The sequence below is a fragment of the Hypanus sabinus genome, chromosome 13, assembly GCF_030144855.1.
Source record: "Hypanus sabinus isolate sHypSab1 chromosome 13, sHypSab1.hap1, whole genome shotgun sequence".
Taxonomy (NCBI): Eukaryota; Metazoa; Chordata; class Chondrichthyes; order Myliobatiformes; family Dasyatidae; genus Hypanus; species Hypanus sabinus.
In genome coordinates, this window is record NC_082718.1 from 78,635,106 (window position 1) to 78,653,422 (window position 18,317).

The 18,317-nt window shown below is 40.7% G+C and overlaps 1 protein-coding gene across 2 annotated transcripts in view; it reads right to left on the reverse strand.

Annotated features, from left to right (window-relative positions):
• naa25 (N-alpha-acetyltransferase 25, NatB auxiliary subunit) overlaps positions 1-13,409 on the reverse strand; it is an 80,969-nt gene extending 67,560 nt beyond the window's left edge. For both annotated transcript variants that reach the window (XM_059987973.1, XM_059987974.1), the window contains exon 1: positions 13,327-13,409. In XM_059987973.1, the coding sequence (XP_059843956.1) occupies positions 13,327-13,384 (58 nt within the window). In that variant the 5' untranslated portion in view covers positions 13,385-13,409. The remainder of the gene's footprint in view (positions 1-13,326) is intronic.
• Positions 13,410-18,317: the final 4,908 nt, after the last annotated feature.

Genomic DNA, 18,317 nt, shown 5'->3' on the forward strand with positions numbered 1-18,317 from the left:
ATGCTTCACAGTTGGGTTGAGGTTTTAGTGGTGGTGAGCAGTGTCCTTTTTCCTCCAAAGCATTTCAACCAAAGAGTTCAACTTTTGTCTCATCTGTCCGCAGAACATTGTCCCAGAAGAAGCATTGTGGAACACCTACGTGGTCTTCTGCAAACCTGAGATGTGCAGCAATGTTTTTTTTGGAGAGCAGTGGTTTCCTCTGTGCTGTCCTTCCACGAACACCATTCTTGTTCAGTGTTTTTCTTATAGCAGACACGAACAGAAACTTCAGCAAGTTCAAGAGATTTCTGCAAGTCTTTTGCTGTTACCCTTGGGGGTTTTTTTCACCTCCTTTAGCATTGCATGTTGTGCTCTTCATGTGATCTTTGTAGGACACCCACTGCTAGGCAGAGTGGCAACAGTACTGAATTTCCTCCATGTGTAGACAACTTCTCTTACTGTGGACTGATGAACACTCAGGCCTTCAGAAATGCTTTTGTGGCCTTTTCCAATTTCATGCATCTCTACAATTCTCCTTCTAAAGGTCCTCTGAAAGTTGTTTTGATTGAGGTATGGTGCATATAAACAAATCTTTCTTGAGAAGAACAGGCCCTGTAAATAACCTGATTTTGTGTGTGTTTTTTTATATATAGGGCAGCTTGACAATTCATCGCATCGATTGGAACACCTGACTCCAAATAGTTTCTGTAGAAGGCGTTATCCCAGAGGTTCACATACTCTTTTGAACCTAGACTGTGATTGTTTAAATGGAGGACTCAGTATCGACGAGGAGTAGTACAATTGTTTGTGTGTTATTAGTTTAGGCGGATTGTGTTTGTCTATTATTGTGACTTAGGTGAACATTAAACCACATTTTATGAGTAATTAATGCAGAAAACCAGGTAATTGCAAAGGGTTCACAAACTTTTTCATGCAACTGTATTTGTGTTTATCCAAATGTCTCAAAGATTGTTTCAGACTCCAATACACCCTCCAACATTCATATACCTCAAGATCCCATTTAAATCTCCTACTTCTCACCTTTAAAATGTTCACTTGTTTTTGATACCCTACACTATAGGGAAAAATAAATTTTGACTACCTACACTTCCATGACCTAGATATATTTTATCAGGTTACAGGTTCACACATGATTCTGGAAGGCCATCTCACATGCAAAATAGCAATTCTGGACTAAACAAATCACAGGAGGCAGCTTGTACACCATCACCTCCCACAAAGCAAAACCAAGCAACATAAATGGCCATGAAGTTTCTCTCCCAGATCAGCTCAATACTTTGTTTACTTACTTTGACCTCAAAAACATGGAAAGCTTGTGGCCCAGATAGCATACCTAGCTGAGTACTGAAAACCTGTGTTAATCAACTAGCTGGAATGTTGACTCTTGTTTCAGCTGTCTGAGCTATCCACCTGCTTCAAGCAGGCTTCAATAATACTGGTGCTTAAGTAGAATGTGATAATTTGCATCAATGATTATAGACCTGGAGCACTCATATCCACAGTGATGAAGTGCTTTGAGGGGATGATCAGGAAGCATATCAGCTTCTGCCTGAGGACCAACCTGGATACAATCCAATTTGCCTGCCACTTCAGAAGGTCAATGCCATTTCATTGGCTCTTCACTCAACCCTGAAACATCAGTACAGTAAAGGCACAGTTGAGGTCAACACCATCATCCCCTGAAACTCATCATTAATCTCCAAGACCTGGGCCACCGCATCTCCCTGTAATTGGATCCTCTGTTTCCTTACTTGCAGGCTCCATCTCCTCCACTCTCACCAACAGCACAGGTGCACCACAAGGCTGTGTGCTTAGCTCCCTGCTGTAGTCACTCTATACTTACGATTGCAAAGCTAAATCAGCTCCAATGCCATAATTAGGTTTGCTGATTATACCACTGCTGTTGGTGAAATCTAAGGTATTACCATATAGCAGGGACATTAGAAAATCTGACTCAGTGGTACCATAACAATCTCTCATTCAAAGCCAAAGAACTGATTATTGACTGCTGAAAGAAAGAGCCGGTGGTCCATGAGCCAGTCCACATTAGGAGAATGTTGATGGAGAGGGTCAGTAGAATTAAATTCCTTGGTGTTAACATATCAATGGATCTGTCCTGGGCCAAGCAAATAAGTGTCATTTCAAGGTGGGACAGCACCTCAGCATGTCATCAAAATCTTTGAACAACTTTTACAGCAGGAAAGTGGAGAGTATCCTGTCTGGTTGCATCACAGCATTGCATGAAAAAAGGAATACCCAGGAACAGAAAAGGCTACGGAAAGTCCATTACTGGCAAAGTCTCCTACAATGAAGTACGTTCATATGGAGTGCTGCCACGAGAAAGCAGCATCTATCCAGCCCATGCCGTTTTCTCACTACTACCATTGGGCAAGAGGTCTCACACCACCAGGTTCAGCAACAGTTATCACTGCACAATCCACAGGCTCCTAAACCAGCATGGATAACTTCATTCACTGCTACTCTGACCTGGCTCTACAACATAGAGTCTCACTTTCAAGGACTCTATATAACATGTTCTTGTTTACTTTTATTACCACAGTCTTGGCCTATTTATCTAGTTTCTCATAACATTTTATTTCTATTTTTCTGTGAATGCCTGCAAGAAAATGTATCTCAAGGCATTGTATGGTAATGGACTTTGATAATAAATTTACTTTAAACTTTGAGCCTCTTTTGCTCCAGGGAAAACAAGCACAGCCTATCAAATCTTAGCAACATTAATAATAAATAAAAAAGCAACATATATTGAGAACATGAGATGAAGCATCCTTGAAGGCAGTCCATAGGTTGTGGAAACAATTCAGTGATGGGGCAAGTGAAGTTCAGGAGCCTGATGGCTGAGCAGTACTAACTGCTGCTGAAACTGGTGGTGCGAGTCCTGAGGCTCCTGAACCTTCTTCCTGATGGCAGCAGTGAGAAGACAGCATATCCTGAGTGGTGGGGGTCCCTGATGATGGATGCTACTTTGCTGCAACAACGCTCCATGTAGATGTGCTCAATGGTCGGGAGGGCTTCACCCATGATGGATTGGGTCATATCCATTACTTTTCATTGGATCTTCTGTTTGAGGCACTGGTGTTTCCATACCGGGCTGTGTTGCAGCCAATGTACTCCCCACTACACATCTACGGAAGGGAATAGAAACAGGTAGAAGGCAGAAATTGATAAGGTCCCCTGGACTTGCACATCAGTGCGATAGTCAAGTGAGATAGTACCATTTTAAAGTTCCATATTTGCAAAGTTTAAGTTAAGCATGGAAAACAAAGACCAAGAAAATTACTCTCCTTGAAGCAAATAACATGAAGAAATGACAGAACTATTCAAAATTAGACAGGGTTTTATTGAGGTAAGTGAGGAGGTTTCTTGTGGTAACCAGAAGAAACAAGTTTAAGGTACAAGGCAAAAGAACTGGGGGAACAGGAAGGGCTTTCCTGTCAGTCTATGATAAAATGTACTTTTAATTAAACCCTAGTTCTTTTCAATATCTTGTTTCTGTACAGGATCACTTTGCTGATAGTGGGAATTCTTAACAGGTGTTCTCTCAACTAAATATATGCTACTTGAGTCACTGTACAATAATGTTCATGACACATCTCACAAACCAGTTCTGTGCTTCCTGCATCATGGGTTCATACAGTGCCTATAAAAAGCGTTCACACCCCTTTGAAGTTTTCATGTTTTATTGTTTTACCACAATGAATCACAGTGGATTTAATTTGGCTTTTTTGAAACTGATCAATAGAAAAAAAAGACTTTTGTGTCGAAGTGAAAGTAGGTCTCTACAAAGTGATCCAAATTAATTACAAATATAAAACACAATCGAATTGATTGTATAAGCATTCACTCCTCTGTAATCATCACTGCTTTTAGAAGTCGCATAATTAAACAGAGATCACCTGTATGCAGTCAAGGCGTTTCAATTGATTGTGGAAAAAAATACACCTGGATCTGGAAGATCCACATGCTGGTGAGTCAGTATACTAACAAAAACTACACAATGAAGAAACTCTGCAAAAAGGTTATTGGCAAACACAAGTTCAGAGATAGATACAAGAAAATTTCTGAGTCACTGAATAAGTCAAAAAATAGGAAGAATATGACACAGCTGTCAATCTGCCTAGACCAGGCCATCCTCAAAAGCAGAATGACCATGCAAGGAAACTAGTGAAAGAAGCCATCAAGAGGCCTATGTCAACTCCAAAAGAGGTACAAGCTTCAGTGGCTGAGATGGGAGAGACTGTGCATAGAACTGTTGCCCGGGTGCTTTACCAGTTGAAGCTTTATGAGAGAACAACAAAGAGAACACCACTGTTGAAAAAAACTCTCATGAAATCTGGGCTAGTTTCCCAGAAGGCATGTGAGAGACTCCAAAGTCAGCTGGAAGAAGGTTCTATGGTCTGACGAAACCAAAATAATTGAACTTTTTGGCCATTAAGCTAAACACTATGTTCGGTGTAAGTCAACACTGCATATCATCAAAAATACACCATCCCTAATGTGAAGAATGGTGATGGCTGCATCATGCTGTAGGGATGATTCACTGCAGCAGGCCCTGGAAAACTTGTGAAGGTAGGAGGTAAAATTAATGCTGCAAAATACAAGGAAAAAATCCTTGAGGAAAACCTGATGATGCACTCTACAAGAGAACTGCGACTTGGGAGAAGATTTGAAAAGACAATGACCCCCAAGCATAAAGCTAAAGCTACACAGGAATGCCTTAAAAACAACAAAGTTAATATCCTGGAATGGCCAAGTCAGAGTCCAGACCTGAATCAAATTGAGAATTTGTTGCTGGACTTGAAAAGGGCTGTTCACTCATGATCCCCATGCAATCTGACAGAGCTTGAGCAGTTTTGTAAAGAAGAATGGGGAAAAATTGCAGTGTCCTGATGTACAAAGCTGATAGAGACCTATCCACGGACTGCAGGCTGTAATTGCTGCCAAGGGTGCATCTACTAAATACTGTCTTGAAGGGTGTGAATACTTAATTAATTACAAATATGAAACAAATTGATTGCATAAGATCACTTTGAAGAGATCTGTTTCACTTTGATACAGTCTTTTCTGTTGATTAGTGTCAAAAAAGCCAAATTAAATCCACTGTGATTCAATGTTGTAAAACAATAAAACATGAAAGCTTCCAATGCAGATGAATACTTTTTGTAAGCGCTAAATATGAAAATATGATGATAGCTATTAATGAGTGCCTGGAGTCTTATTAGTCAGTCAATTAAAGGTAACTTGGGTATACATAATAATAATAATAATAATAATAATCCAGGATGCCAACATGGGAATGGATAGAATGTGCAGTTTCTTTACCAAGCTGCAATGCAACCAATCAATATACCCACTACCAAATATCTAAAGAAGTTTGTCAAACTCTTAGATACATGCCAAAAATTTGCAAACTCCTAAATACAGAAGCTGCCATGCATTTTTTCATAATTTACCAAGCTGCAATGCAACCAATCAATATACCCACTACCAAATATCTAAAGAAGTTTGTCAAACTCTTAGATACATGCCAAAAATTTGCAAACTCCTAAGTACAGAAGCTACCATGCATTTTTTCATAATATGTGCAGGGCCCAGGACAGGTCGTCTGAAATGATGACACTCAGGAATTTAAAGTTATTAACCTTCTCCATCTCTGATCCCCTAATGAGGACTGGTTCATGGACCTCCAGTTCGAATGTTCAATGTTCATCAATATTCCATAGTGTCCTACCATCAACAGTACTATCTTGCTTTGATATCCCAAAATACATAACCTTGCATTTGTCAGCATTAAATTCCACCTTCCAAAGCTCAACCCAATTTGCCTCTGATCCACATATCCTGCTGTAGACTTGAACCAATTCTTCATTACTCTTAACACCACCAATTTTCCTATCATCTGCAAACATACTAATCATCCCTCCTTCTTAACAAACCGTGCGTTCTTACAGAATTAATGTATGTCTGATTTATTATGTTGCAATATAGCATCTAATGGTAAACACAAAAGATTCTGCAGATGCTGGAAATCTTGAGTAACACACACACACAATGTTGGAAAAACTCAACAAGTCAAGGCTGATAAAGGGTCTCAGCCCAAAACATTGACTGTTTATATCCATCCACTGATGCTGCCTGATTTGTTGAATTCCACCAGCCTTTTGTGTATTGCACTAGTAACAACCTAGGTTTCCCAGAAAACAAACAGCCCCCACATTTTGTTGAAGATTAATGAAAAAATTAACAATCTCACACTTACATGGTTACTGTGGGACCTCTATAGGCCTCCCCAAAAATCAAACACATAATACAAAGAAAAAGGTTTCCCAAACTATGGAACAATAGAACTCTAAAGTTTGGTGTCAGATATGTGAAAGGAACAGAATGAAGAAAGAGCTAAGAATATTTTTAAAAATCCACAGATTTATTACTTTCTGAGAGCACATTAGGCAAGTCAGCTGTCAAAAAAATTAAAGCAACTCCCTTTAAGATTTTGAGCCTATCAAGAAATGCTTTTCATAGAAATCCTAGTATTAATGTGGAATCATCCCAATATAGGTCATTTTAACTGTAGATCGATGGGATATAGAAGGGGAAATGAGAGAGCAATGTGACACCCCATTCCTGGATCAGAATATCTTGTTTTCCATTGGTTTGTCTTCAAATTTCTAAGCTCATCATTCCAGTACCAAAGAATCATTGACTTGTGTCTTCCATTCACTTTATTATGAGCAAGAATTACGTTTGAAATTCATTAGATCATATCAAAATCTTGCATGAAGAAAATTCCCATATTTTTCAAAACTTTAGTGAACAAAGGACAACCTTATTCAACTACTTCTCTGAAGAAACACTTATTCCCAAGAATCAATTTACTCAGTCTGCTTCTAAAGCAAATTCATCCCTTCTTAGTGGAGAGACCAAAACTGTAGTCCAGTATGAAAACCTCATACAAATGTAAGCATGGCTATTGGACCTTTTCCAAGTACCCTGTGCCATGGTTGACATGATACTGATCTTTCTAACTGCTAACTGATCTTGAATATGAGCCTCGTGTACCCCAACGTACACTATACTTTGTTTTTTAAACAATTCTATTCTTTCAAATAAAAATGGAACAACCTCAGCCTTTTCTGAATTATAATTCAATGTTGTACAGTCAATTCACCTGTCTACATCCACTTGTATGTCGAGATACAGCACGGTAAAAGGTTCTTCAAGCCCAACAAGCTTGCACCACCTAATTACACCCATATGACCATTTAACCTGCCAATCCATCGGTCATCGGAGGAAACTGAAGCGGTCATGGGGAGAACCTAGAGACAGTGCCGGAATTGATCCTGGGTCACTGGCACCATAATAGCATTACGCCAATCGTCATGCTACCATGTTGATCTCACTTTGCTTTTCAGCTAACATCAGCAAAAGTAGGTCTATTATATTTGATATCTTTATTAGTTCATCAATATATTGTAAATAACTTAGAGCCCAGGTCTGAATCTTGCAGATCCTGAGCAGCATCAACTGGTTATCTGATCATTTATTCCTACATTTTTCCTGAACTTTAATGAATCCTTTTTCCTTGATAATGTGCAACCTTCTCTGTAAGGAATCTTACCTAATTTCCTTCTAAAAATCTATTGGTTTTCCCCTTAGTTACCCAGACAATTCTTTCTTCAATAAAACTAATATACTAGGGATGATAGAAAAGTTTGTGGCCCAAGGTAGGAGATGATTTATTAACTTCAAACTTCCTGCATAATCACTCAGAGTTGAACTGCATGTACATGTAACGAGAGCTGTATAACTCATCTCCTTCTACCTTAGGCCACAAACTTATCAATCACCCCATGTACGTGTGAAAGAAGTCCTTATAATTAATTCATGCTGGTTGTCCAATCATTGTAGGATTTTGTGACACAGTTATTGAAATATAATTTTCCTTACTGGTGAACTGGGTGTCACAGCAAAAACTAATTCAAAATCAAAATAATTGCCACTAGCCTACAATCGCTACAGGGTTGTTATACTTGTATGATGCAGCCTCCAACTCTAATGAAATGACTGCTCCAAAGAGTCAAATTCTTTATTCAACCCTTTATTAGCAATTAGCAAACATACAATCTTGAAACAATATTAAGTGGTCAGTGTAGATACATGACCTCTGCCAGTCTCAAACTACAAACTGCCATGAAATAAGCAAGAATACACAACTTGCTTTTCGTTTTTACTACACCCCCACTATTGTGACTACCGGTAGTTACAATAATAAACATGCAATACAGATACATGGCTCCTACAATGGGCTATATTTTCCAATTTTCCAACTCCCACCTTCCTTCAAATGGAGTTTTCAGCTTACTGGGATTGTTCAATGAGGCTCAAAGAATAACAACACAGTGGCAGTGGTAGAATGGCAGGCAGGGTGCTGAGGATAGCTAGAAATGAAATGAGGCAAATTACATCCAAAGAGTGTCAGTCACTCTTTTAAGATGTTGAGTTTCCTTTAAGCATCAGGGAAACTAAGATGCAGCAAAATACCAGGTATCCACGGCTACTTTTTGACATTTCAAAGCAGCAATAATTCTATTCATCCAAATGACAAGATTTCATTCTATTCCTTTATGTACCAAACTGGCAATAATCATTATTTGTGACAGAAGACTTTACTGAAAAGTGTTCACAAATTTCACATCTTTAGACTGCACATACAGACAAATCATAATTAAGTGTTTTTTGTCAGTTACTCTTGGTCTGTCTTGTGTTTATGTGATATCATACTGGAGAAACACTGTATCATTTCTTAATGCATGCATTACTAAATGACAATAAACGAGGACTGAGTGTCTTCACAATCTAATCTAATCTAAATGTCTAAGACTGTCCTCCTCCTACCTGCATACAGGCAGCAGCTGAACAGCAAAGCTCCAGAGGAATGAACAACAAAGAGGTGGTCACGGCAGGCAGAGGAGCAGCTGCAGGAATGCTTTGAGTTGGTGCACTGCTACATGTTCAAGGACTCAGAGGATCTGAACAAATATGACACGAATCTGAACCTGTCACGAACTTTATAAAGTCGTGGATGAGTGTGTCTCCACAAATCATTCAGTCTTTCCCAACCAGAAGCCTTGGATGAACCAAGAGGTTCCCAATCTGCTGAGGGTAACAGATCAGTGGCGTACAGGTTTGGCCACCTAGATTCAAGAGGTTCAGACATATCCTCATGAAAGCCACCTCATATGCAAAGTGACAATTCTGGAACAAATGTGAATTATAGAAAGATGCTCAGCAGCTGTAGCAGGGCTTGAATGGCAAGGCATCTCCTACCAAGTAAAACCAAGTGACATATGTGACAACAAGGTTTCACTCCCAGATGAGCTCGATATCTTTTATCCTCGCTTTGACTGACAAAACATGGAGGCACCTTCACAACCAAACGCTTTCAGTCTGAGATTGACGAGAGAGTATCCTTCAGGAAGGTGAATCCACAGAAAGCATCCAGACCAGATTGGGTATCTGGCTGGGTACTACAGACCTGTGCTGATCAACTGCCTGGAGCATTCACTGAGATCTTTAACTTCTCACTTTGGCAATCTGAGGTATCTACCTGTTTCAAGCAGACTTCAATTATACCAGTGTTCAAGAAGAACACAGTAACCTGCCTCAATGACTATTGTCCAGTAGCATTTACATCTATGGCGATGAAATGCTTTGACAGTTTGATGAAACACATCAACTCCTGCCTGAGGAGCGACTTGGGCCTGCTCCAGTTTGCCTACCGTCTCAACAGGTCAACAGCAGATGCCGTTTTATTAGCTCTTCACTCAACCCTGGGACATCTGCACAGTGAAGATGCATACATCAGGATGCACTTCACTGACTACAGCTCTGCATTCAACACCATCATCATCCCCTGAAAACCAATCAATAAGCTGCAGACCTAGTCCTCAATACCTCACTTTCCTCATTTGCAAACCCCAGTCAGTTTAGCTTGGCAACAACATCTCCTCCACAATCTCCATCACCACAAGTCTGTGTGCTTACCCCCCCCCGCTCTACTCACTTTGTACGGTGAGGCCAAGCACAGCTCCAATACCATATTTAAGTTTGCTGATGACACCGCTATTGCTGTCAGAATCAAAAGTGGTGACGAATCAGCAGATAGGAAGGAGACAAAATCTAACTGAATGGTGCCACAACAACCTCTTACTCAACATCAACAGAACCAAAGAACTGATTATTGACCATAGGAGGAGGAAACCAGAACTCCATGAACCTGCTCTCATCTGGGGATCAGAGATGAAGAGGGTTTAAATTCCTCAGTGTTATCAATTCAGAGGATCTGCCCTGGGTCCAGCAAGTACAAAAGCAGTATCTTTACTTTCTTAGAAGCCTGCAAAGATTTAGGATTTCATCTAAAACTTCTATAAACATGTGGTGGACAGTACATTGACTGGTTGCATCACAGTCTGTCCAATGCCCTTGAACAGAAAAGCCTACAAAAAGTGTGGATGCAGCCCAGTCCATTACGGGCAATGCCCTCCCCACCACTGAGCACATCTACACTAAGCACTGGAAAGCTGCATCCATCAACATGCACCACCATCAACCAGCCCATGCTCTCTTCTCACTGCTGTTATTAGCAAGGAGGTACAGAGCCTGAGGTCCTGCACCTGCAGGTTCAGAAACGGTTATTACTCCCCAACCATCAAGCTACTGAACCAAAGGAGATAACCTCACTCACCCCAACACTGAACTGATTCCACAACCAAGGATTCTATAACATTCTCTATATAACTTATTTAACTACAGAGACACAAGGAAATCTGCAGATGCTGGAAATTCAAGCAAGCACACACAAAATGCTGGTGGAACGCAGCAGGCCAAGTAGCATCTATAGGAAGAAGTACAGTTGATGTTTTGGGCCGAGACCCTTCGTCAGGACAGGTCTTGGCCCAAAATGTCGACTGTACTTCTCCCTATAGATGCTGCCTGGCCTGCTGTGTTCCACCAGCATTTTGTGTGTGCTAACTTATTTACCTGTCTTTTTTATTTGCATAGTTTATCTTTTGCACATTGGTTGTGAGCAGTTTTCATTGATTATGTTGTTTCTTTGTATTTACTGTGAATGCCTGCAAGAAAATGAATCTCATGCATATTGTGACATATGTGTACTTTGATAATAAATTTACTTTGAGCTTTGAAATGTTCCCTTCTGCTTCAGGTTCAGCCTTTTTGTTATGCTGAAATCACATGTCACCTCTGCTAAAGTGAATAGTAATGGTGCAGCAATTAAACTACTGATCTAGTAACAGCGATGTGGACGAAAAGTTCAGAGACACGATTTCCAAAACCACAACAACAGATGTGGAATTTGTATACATTAATAATTTAGCAAAAATCACTAGTTACTAGCAATTATAAGAATATTCAATTTTCTTAATATACACTTTCAGCAGCCAATTCGTTAACTTTCCAATTTAGGATTTATCCATCAATGTTAGATCATGACAGTTTGAGTACCCCTTAACAGAAATTCCAAAATCCAAAAACCTCAGAAATCCATATTTTTTTCAGCACTGACGCGACTCTCAAAGGAAGTAGAAAATACCACAAAATGCTGGGAAGGTTCCCAGGTGATGTGTAGGTCTCTGTACACCACAGACAATTCTGAGAAGCGACCTCACATATGTAATAAACAGAAGTCAAGGAAAAATAGAAAAACATTGCACAAGGTGAAAAATGAAGATCTCAATCACGTGCCGTCAGCATGGGAGTGAACATATGTCGCTTATCAGTATGCTGATCATGAAACAAGCAAAGATCTATCACGCAAAATGAAAATTGAAGGTAATTCAGAATATCAGCAGGCTGGTTGCAGAAATTTAAGAAAAGGCACAGTATTAAATTCTTAAAGTATCTGATGACAAAAATCTAGTACCAGAACCAGTCTGTGATGCTGATTGTTTTCATACCTTACATAACAGCATTAAATTTTTAAAGCATCATTGATGAAAATCTAACACCAGATCAAGTCTACACTACTGATTGTTTTTCTACCTTAGACGAGAAAAATACTAATACAGTGTACTGTAATCTTCTAAACAAAGCATGCCATAGTAGGGAGACTGAAAGCCTGCCACTGTTTGTTGTTGTCCAACAGCTGATTCAGGTATTCTCCTGATGCTGCTGTGCTGCTTTTGTTACCCTGCACACATCATAATTTTCTTTATATTAATGGTACGTAATTATTTTTACTATTAAGTACATGAACAAGTGAAAGAGAAAGTCTGCTTACCAGTAGCACATAAATTCAGAGTTGGAAATGATGGGCAACCCCAAGCTAACACACTTTATATTCCAAAATCCAAAACTCTTCCAGCCCCAAACATTTCAAGCAAGGGTACTCAACCTGTATACCTGTATATCCATTTATTTATTAACACAACTCATTCTCATGAACACTTGATAACTTAACTGGAGTAGTAATGATGATAAAGTGCTCAATATACATAATCACATAACAACAGAACAAAAGATCATTTGTATAAAATGCTTAAAAGGAAATGAAAATGTCAACACAATCCACTTTATCAAATAATGACCCATTAATTAAATGAAGTCACGTTATACAACTGTATAGATATTTCAATTTCATTTTGAAACAGAAAGATACTAAGTTCACTGCGTTAGTTCTGCATTACCTTCAGTTAAGTATGGCAGTTTCCCAAAAGTTACTGAGCTCCTGCTATCGGCTAACCGGATTCCGTGACCGAAAACATCATCAGGCCAAATATCATTAAGATGTAGCTCTAGACAAACTCTGTTCGCTGCAATGCAAGTTAAGTTGACACAGACGTCTGCATAACATGTAAACTACTGGGGTATACTCCGAAAATTTCATTTGCTTCACTTTCACCAAATAGTAATTCTTTGAAAGCCCCATCTCAACCTGCTGGGGAAATCAACAGGTTCTAGCGCCAGTAGAAATACCACACTGGAATACAGCTGTCCAAAGGCCCAATTAACTTTTCTTAAATACATACCCACTAAAAAAAAACATCAGTAATAAAATGTGAACCTTACATCAACCCTGAACTGTCAATCAGTAGAAACATTTGTTCACGGGTTGGATTCTCAAGTGTGGTGTAACTCAAGCTCCAGGACATATCTGCGGCCTAGCAACAAAATGAGTCAATGCGTAAAATTAGCAGCGCAAGCCGGTACTGGAGGCGCTTAGCTTTTGATTATGAAATATGACTGGACAAATGTTGCCCATACGAAACAAGGAATAGTTCCATTACCGTATATTGGACGCAGCCTCCTGTCATTAGGATCCTGCACATGGCTACGCGCCGCCATGATGACTCTCCGCTGCTGCACATGTGCAGTTCAAGCCAGTTCTTCTGATCACTGCGCATGACCATTGCCGGAGCCGCCGCCGAGCTGGAAGCATGCGCAGAGCTTTGATGGCTTGTGTGTCAATAAACGCTTCAAATTATGTCTAGGTTTCACTCTAACCAGGGCTGGCAAACAGCCCGAACCTGCCCAAATTGTGCTTCTTCAACATCAATTGTTGAGCTTGGCTTGTTTCCTCTGAGCCAGAAGTTACTTCTTATTAAGAATACACGGTACTACTTGGATACACGATAATGTATCCAAGTAAACATCATGAGAAGTCCTGATGAAGGGTCTCGGCCCGAAACGTAGACTGTTTATTCATTTTCATAGATGCTGCCTGACCTGCTGATTTTCTCCAGCATTTTGTGCGAGTTGTTTTGGATTTCCAGCATCTGCAGACTTTCTCGTGTTTATCATGAGAGGTTGGTTCATTGGGTACCAGTTATCGGGAACGTAATGTGTTCAGGTTCCAATTCAACGTTTCAGTAATGTTAGGTCCCTTGGGGTCGGGACTAAATTGCTTACACTTCAGTTTTGTGACAGCGAAAAGAAGTCCAGTGAGAGATCTTTGGACTCTCCTGCAGGTAGGGCAGGTGCATTTTGATGGTTGAGATGTTTGGCAGTTGGAATCCCTTCCACTGTTTTCATGTGAATGTTCGATGACTTGGCAGATCCTCTTCTCTTCATTTTGAGTGGACGTTGGCCAGGGATTTCTATAAAACACAAGAGATTCCTCAGATGCTGGAAATCCAGAGCAATACACACAAAATGGTGAAGGAATTCAGCAGGTCAGGAAACATCTCCGGAAATGAATAAACAATCACTGAAACCCTTCAGATGTTTTTTTTTCATATGTTCCTGAACCTTTTTCTCTGTCTTCATGAAAATGCCCTGTCATGTCAGAGCTTGGAGTAATGTGCTTGATTTAGGATCCTGCTGTTGATAATGAAGTATGGAGACAACGTGATCTGCTGATCAAATTTGTTTACATAGGATCAGAATCGCAATTCTAGGAATGTTGGCTGCAAGAGGGCGAGGTGACAATTTGCTCTCCCATCCTTGGAGGGTATTGCTGTCATAGTATTGGTACCTTTCCAGCTATTTGGGGTGCTTAATCAGGTTGTCCATAATCTTAAACCATACAGGGGGACAAAAGTTACTGTAACAGTATGAACCTCATGCATGGCAAGGGGGTGCTGCCATTTAAAGACACAGTACATTTCCTTAGGGGACAGGTGAGTCCCAGTCACTTAAGGAAGGTGAAGCATCTCCCATAGCCTTTCCTTTCCAGGCTCACTGTTTGGCTTGCCGTGCAGGAGGTCACTTGACGTGGCCTCTCCTGTTCCCCCCCCCCCACAACGCTTTCATGTGATGTCCCTGTTCCTACTGAGTTTGCTATGTCACGGCACAACCGAGTGCCCAGCAGTATAACTGGGCAGGCAGGCTGGGCTCATCAGCTTTGGCTGGCCCCCAGCCTAGGAGAAGGACAACCCCAATTCCAAACGCGGGTAGATGGGACTCATTAGCTTTGCCAGGCAGTCTGTCTAGGAGAAGGGAAACCGATACTCAACCTACAGCCTTGCGGTGGCCAGCAGCTCACTGTGCCAGGCCTAGAGAGTTGAATTGGTCTGTGCACCGATCCTCATGATCAACCTATACAGTACAGGTGGAATGAAAAGTCCTACAGCAAAGGAGAAGGGGTGAAATGACAGGTGTTAGCCTCTAAGTCACCAACGATCTTGCCATCGTTCCTGAGGACTCTTATTCCCTCCTGATCTTCACAAGCGATAAACCAGCCATCATCATCATCGTCACATTTCCTCAGCTGATTTTAAACCAAGTTGCTGAAAAGTAGGTACTGGTGATTAAGGGCTCCCTAATGTTATAGCCAGGGGTGGTAATGGGGATAAGTTCACACCACCTATTAAATACTCTCAATGGCCTACGACTCAAATAGCCTCTGACACCAAGTCCAGATCTTGGACTTCATGTGTGGCTTTGCTACTAAATCTGGCCGAACCGATTCTACTGACAGACAAAGGGCAGTGAGGGTGGGGAGCATTACTGGCACCTTAAAACCAGCTGCTTCAAGCAGATAGGGCTCGTTGGCTGTGGTTGGCTGCTTATCTAAGAGAAGGAAAACTGATCTCAAACCTCTGCTGCTTGCGGCTATACCCACTGATGGGGAAGGCTTTGGGAGTAAACCACAAGGAAAGATTCAGAGTTGGAGTCCCTAAAGCAATCCTGCGTTGAGTTCAACATTAACTGGCAACTCCTGCAATGCTGCTGGTACCAAACTGTATGGCTCTCTGTCGTTCCTTTCGGTTCATCAGATGTGTAGCGAGGGGGAGCTTGCTACATGGGCAATAGGCTGCTCTGCATATTGTACTGCCTTGGCTTCCGTATCTAGACAGCCAGCACGCAACCCCCATGGTTGACCCTGACCAACAGAGTGGTGATTAAGGTAATTAATGTTTGCCCTCACTAGAGGAAAGTGTTTGATGTTTTGTAAGGTCTCCTCAAACATCTTGTTCATCTGGAACAACAATCTGTTGGAGAAACTCAGGGGATCAGTCAGCATCTTTGGGGTGAAGAAAGGAATGGTTGACGTGCTGGGTTGAAACCCAGTATCAGGACTGAGACTGAACAAATGAGATTTTAAAGAGGAGGTGGGGAGTGGTGAGATAGGAGCCTGTGGTGAAGACAAGTGCTGATGGCAAGTTCAAGATCATGTTTCAAGTTCACGTTTATTGCCGTAGGCATACATCTACAGAGTATGAATGCCATGAAAATTAGCCTGTTACAGCAGCAGGAGCATAGTGCATTACACATATATATTAGCATAAATTAACATATACATGATTTACATGACAAAATATGCATAATAACAGGGGGGCACACCAAAGGTTTGCAGTCGGTTGTGTAGATTAACTCCACTCAAATAGGAAGCCTTTTTGAGTTGAAGGTCAAGGAACAAGGAAGATTGACAAGAGGTTTGGTGAAATGATACAGCCTTCAATGAGTTTCAAACTGCATTAGATCATTATTCTTTGAATTGGAAATCAGTAATCAGATAGGATAGAATAATTTGAGTTTTGGGATTGAGAGTATAAAACCATAAGATATAGAACAGAATGAGTCTGCTCTGCTGCTCAATTGTGACCGATTTTTGTTTCCTCCTCAACTCTGTCTTCTGTAATAACTTTTAACTGCATATCAATCAGAAAGAACTATTGATCTCTGCCTTAGATATACCCAGTGACTTGCCCTCCCAGAAGATTCTGAGTTCTGTCCCTTGACCCGATCCAGTGTTGATTAAGGCTCTTGACTCAAATGTCCTATTTATTCCCCTTCATGGATGCTGCCTGGCCTGCTGAGTTCCTCCAGCATTTTGCATGTGTATTATCCAATACTTGGTGGTCTGACTGATGAAGGCCAGCATTCCAAAACCTTTCTTGACCACCCTGTCTACCTGTGACTCTACTTTCGGGTAACAATGCACCTGAACTCCAACTCCCTCTATTCTACCACACTCGCTGGGGCCCTATTGTTTATTATGAAAGTCCCAGTTTGGTTTGATTTTCCAAAATGCAATGCCTCACATTGATCTGAATTAAACTCCATTTCCCTTCTGTTGGCCCATTTATCCTGCTGATCAAGAGCCCCCTGTAATTTTTGATAAACCTCAAATTATCCTGAAAGAATGGGGTGTGAAGAACCATATTGGTACTAACATAGACATTAGGCATCAAGACATCTCCCAAGCAGATTTTGTGGAGACAGGGAGGACATTAAAAAGCAGTAGTTCAAACTTTAGGGTAACTTTAGTGTTACTCTCATTGCCCTATTATAATAAGTACAGATTGAAGAAGACTAGCAAATGTATGCATAGGTAGAGAAGAACAGAGAAAGAGAACAATATTTCTGAAGGGTTGGGACTATTTCTGGAGCAGGTAGAATGCATACACAATGGACGGGTTATATCTCAGTAGTCAGGGCCAATAATAAAGGACCATAATAGGGTGTATGCATTTAACGTGAGAGTGGCAAGTTTTTTTTCAAAGATTCAAGGTACATTTATTATCAAAGGATAAAACCCTGCAATTTGTCTTCCTACAGACAGTGGCAAAACAAAGAAGGAAAACCATGGAACCAGTTCAAAGAAAAACATCAACCCCCCCCCCCCCCACAACCCCAACATAGAAATAAAAAGAACAAGTTGTGCAAATGGCAAAAAAGGAGCAAAAAATACAGCCTATTAAACACCAAACCATTATTCATCCAATCAGTCCATGTATATTCAGTTCAGTTCAGTTCAGTCTAACTCTGCATCTTCATTAACTTCAGGCCACAGAGTCAGTCTAGCCTGATAACAATTGTACAAAGTAGCATTAAGAAAAGGGGCAACCAGAAACCAGAAGCACACTATCACGTGAACTAGAGCCCAAACCACAAACCTCATTGATTAGACTTTGCCGATATATCTACACAAAGAGTGGTGAGTATCTGGAATGTTCTGCCCGTGGTGGCAGTGGAGGCAAATGCAATAGAACAGAGTCATTGAAGTATCTCTTGGATAGTCACATGAATGTACAGAGAATGGAGGGATATAGGCACTGCGTAGCAAGAAGGTATTAGTTTATTAAATTACTGGTGTAATTAGTTAGGTATAACATTGTTAGGCAAAAGGGATTATACCTGTGCAGACTTGCTTTTTGTTCTAATAACCATGCCTGGGAGTTTTGGAGAAGGTGATGGGAACCTCATGGGGAATTTGGGAAGGGGAAAGTGGAAGTAACCAAAACAAATAGGTTTCAGAAACAAAGGCAAGCACCAAGTGGGGGCAAAATGAGAACTGTCTCAGCTAAATGCTGGTGCCTCCATGGCAAGGTAG